This window comes from Drosophila busckii, chromosome 3R, assembly GCF_011750605.1.
Source record: "Drosophila busckii strain San Diego stock center, stock number 13000-0081.31 chromosome 3R, ASM1175060v1, whole genome shotgun sequence".
Classification (NCBI taxonomy): Eukaryota; Metazoa; Arthropoda; class Insecta; order Diptera; family Drosophilidae; genus Drosophila; species Drosophila busckii.
The window spans coordinates 217,749-221,092 of record NC_046607.1 but is presented as its reverse complement, the minus strand read 5'-3'; the positions used below and the strand labels follow the sequence as shown (position 1 = coordinate 221,092).

Genomic DNA, 3,344 nt, shown 5'->3' with positions numbered 1-3,344 from the left:
GCCAGGTGGCAAAGTAAAACTTTTCTAGCAACAAGCCGGGTGAACTGGGCCAACCTCTTGCATCAAAAATCAGCTAACATCACAACAAATGGCTTCATTTATTTGCGTCTTTTGTGCGATGTTAGCGCAACATCTAGCTATAAGTAAGCGAGGGGCGTATGCAGCAGCGGCAGCAACAGCACCAGCGGTCGAGGCAGTGGCAGTAAAAATCCTGATTTACAACAGCAGCAGCAGCAGCCAAGCAACTCCCGTCCTGCCTCATTGGTAAAGTGTGAAAAGTTTGCGTTAAAAATGTTTCCAACAACAGTGCAGCTCAAGCGGCATACAATATTTATATACAAACACACAACTATTTATATGTGTACAGTATATACCTACAACTTTTATATTTCTCTGTACTGAGGCAAGTTACGAGTTGCAAGTGCAAGCAGCGCTCTTCTTGCAGGCACTTGCAGTGATTGAATGGCCCAACAAGCGTTAATGTTTTTGGGGTTTTCTTCGCTCAGACTTCAAACTGCTACTGCTACTGCTACTGCAGCTGAAACAAACTTTCACTGGCCGGAAATACAAAAGGAAAACCCCACTTGCAACTTCATGTTGGAAGAAAGTTAAGGCAAACGCTAGTTTGCAAACATCAGATGCCCACTGCATTGCGGTCTTAGAATTAAAGTTATTTTTCCTCAGTTTTATTATAGGTTTATTTTTTATTATGGTTAGTTAGGTGTCACATTAGAATTTCTTTTGGGCGAGATTGATAATGGCGTTTCATCTTGGCTGGCAGTGCGATATGCTCGTTTCCTAATACCAAAATCTGACGAGGCCAGCGCCCTTTTGATTTCCATTTCTTCAGCATTTACTTTGAGGCAGATATCGACAAACAAGCACAAGTCGATATTCTTAAGCCGTTTGGCCAACCGAAAGGCATGCGTTAACGTTTCCTTCTGCTTCTCGATTTTGCCGAGCACCGCGTGTGCTTTGCATGCTACAATGCAGCTTAGAAATGCCCATAGATTGCTGCTGGCAATCAGAGCCTCTTTAACACGTTTGTATATGTATGTGAGTGAGAGAGAAAAAGAATTTTGAGGGATCTCAGCAATTAGCGGTCTTGTTCAACAACTCACCATCCAAGGCCTTGCGTGCCAGCGAGCAGCAGGTGTCAAAGGAGTGGCTATCTAAGTGCGCCTGCGCCGCTTCATGCAGCAGATAGCTCCGTTCTATGGGATGCTTTGCCACGCGCATGCGATACTCCAGTCGAGCCATGAGCTTTCTATGCCATAAAGGTTAGCGAAATATTAAAGTTGCCGGCAGTTGCCTACATACTTGAAACGTTCTGCTTTTGGGTCTTCGGTACTTATGCGTTGAATGTTCAGTATGTGATCTTCCTTTACATTTGCAAAGTTTGACAGCTCGATGGGTATTTTGAAGAGTGCGAGAAGGCGCTGTTTGCCAGATAAAACCTTCATGTCGCTGGGAATTTTGTATTCATTAATGCGAGCTAAACCTAAATAGTTGTAGACCTCATTAATGAATTCAAACTTCCAAGGCATGATGCGATTCGTTTTGATCGTCACATAATTGCCCATGACTTCCTCAACAAACTCCGATAGTTTCTAAACCAATATGTTTAATATAAATTATAACCGCTCAACATGAACTTGTAGACCCACCCACCGTCTGTTGCCCATTTTGTATAAGTTGTCGTATGGTTCTCAATATCTTGAACATGTTTCGTCTCGTTTGGTATTGAATGCGAAATAGATTCTTTTGTTGATGCTGCTGATAGAGCTCCTTATTTGGGTAGTTCATCGAAAATTTACTGTAGAGCGGACAGCGCGTGTGCAGCATTTTCTATAATTTAATTCTAATTAGAATTCTGGAGCAAGAAAGTTGCATAGAGCAATAACAATATACCGCAAAAGTGCGAGATGTTTTATAATTTTGTTCGGTCAGCCTTCTTAAAAACGGGGTGGACTCTCGACTCTCTTTGGGCAGTAGATTTGGACTCTTTCGCAGCCTCTTCAGAAAGCCCACATCCACCCAGCACTTATCGAGATATGTCTGATGGTATATCTTAAACAGTCGCGCTCGGCGCTCTATCTCTAATGGTACCAGAAACTCTTCCTGTAAAAAAAGAACACGATCTTACACAAGTTTGAGTCCAATCAGTCATAAGAGATTACCTCCTCATCCAAAATACTTAGCACATCACACTCTGGCTTTGATTCTTTAGACTTCCTCGCCTGGTCCTTAGCCATCTTGTTAATAAGTCGATGTACAGACAGCCAAGAATCATCCGAGAGCGTATCAGCAAAGTTTTCATTGACCTGAGGTATAACAAAGTATGAGCTACTCACAATCTAATGAAAGCCACCATTTCAGAATAAGACTTTGATAAATCTTGTAAATTTATAAATTAGGCAATAAATATAAAATTAGTTTTCTAGTAAAAAGTAACGTGACCTTGGGTTAGCTCCACTTTAGTGATCTAGATCAAGTGTACCTACCGCAGTTAAGCGTTTTAACACAGGTCTTGCTTGCAAGCTTGAAAATTGACGCAGATTATTGTGAAGCTTTCGCTTAGTGTCCTCAAAGCGATTGGACTCGTAAAGCGCATCGCAGATCTCCAAGCTAACATGTGGATTGAATTCGTTTGGCTTCTTCCAGCTAAGTATGTCTGTTAAAAGGGAAATAACAAAGGCGCAAGTTCATTCTATAATTTAATTTGTGCAAAACCTTTTGCCTTCTTGCAGTCAATGAGTGCCTTGGGTGCTCTCGCCTGCATTCTTTTAATTTCGCTACGTCTCATTAGCACATTAACATCATTAGGATCCATTTCCAATGCAGCATCCAAATAAGACATGCTAGAGTTCATTCTTTGTTTGCGGGCAAAGAATGCACCCCAGTCTGTAAACATGGCTCGCAATTGATCTGCCGGCCATCCGATTACTCGCCATGGCTCCACATGCGGCTTAACTCCAGCCGAAGGAGGGGCCAAATCTTCAAACTTTGTCATATTTTACTGTGTAGTTAAAAACAGTAATAAGAAAATCGTAAAAGAGTGATATACAAACGCTTAATAAATGTAATGTAAACAATAACGATGTATAAATAACAGTATTTAGTGAGTTAATAATTCATTAACTAGGCAAAACCTACTCAGTTCGAGTTAGGGTGCTAGGACAGACAATACTATTGGTAGAGTATTGCAGAAGGTATATCAACAATGATCATTTGATAAATCATGTGGTTAATCGGATTTGCAAGTAGAAAATTAATTAATGGTAATAAATACTTGCAGGTGGCTGAAGCTACTTAATCATTGACAACAAAACCATTAAATAGAC

At 40.9% G+C, this 3,344-nt stretch overlaps 1 protein-coding gene across 1 annotated transcript; it reads right to left on the bottom strand.

The window, feature by feature from the left end:
• Nucleotides 1–689: 689 nt before the first annotated feature.
• LOC108602138 lies at nt 690–3,091 on the bottom strand. The gene is made up of 8 exons (XM_017990166.1): nt 2,734–3,091; nt 2,505–2,674; nt 2,181–2,324; nt 1,912–2,121; nt 1,672–1,848; nt 1,321–1,610; nt 1,122–1,267; nt 690–1,033 (listed from the first exon to the last, which is right to left on the bottom strand). The coding sequence occupies exons 1-8, from the start codon at nt 3,011–3,013 to the stop codon at nt 714–716; spliced, it is 1,737 nt and encodes a 578-aa protein (XP_017845655.1). The 5' UTR covers nt 3,014–3,091; the 3' UTR covers nt 690–713.
• Nucleotides 3,092–3,344: the final 253 nt, after the last annotated feature.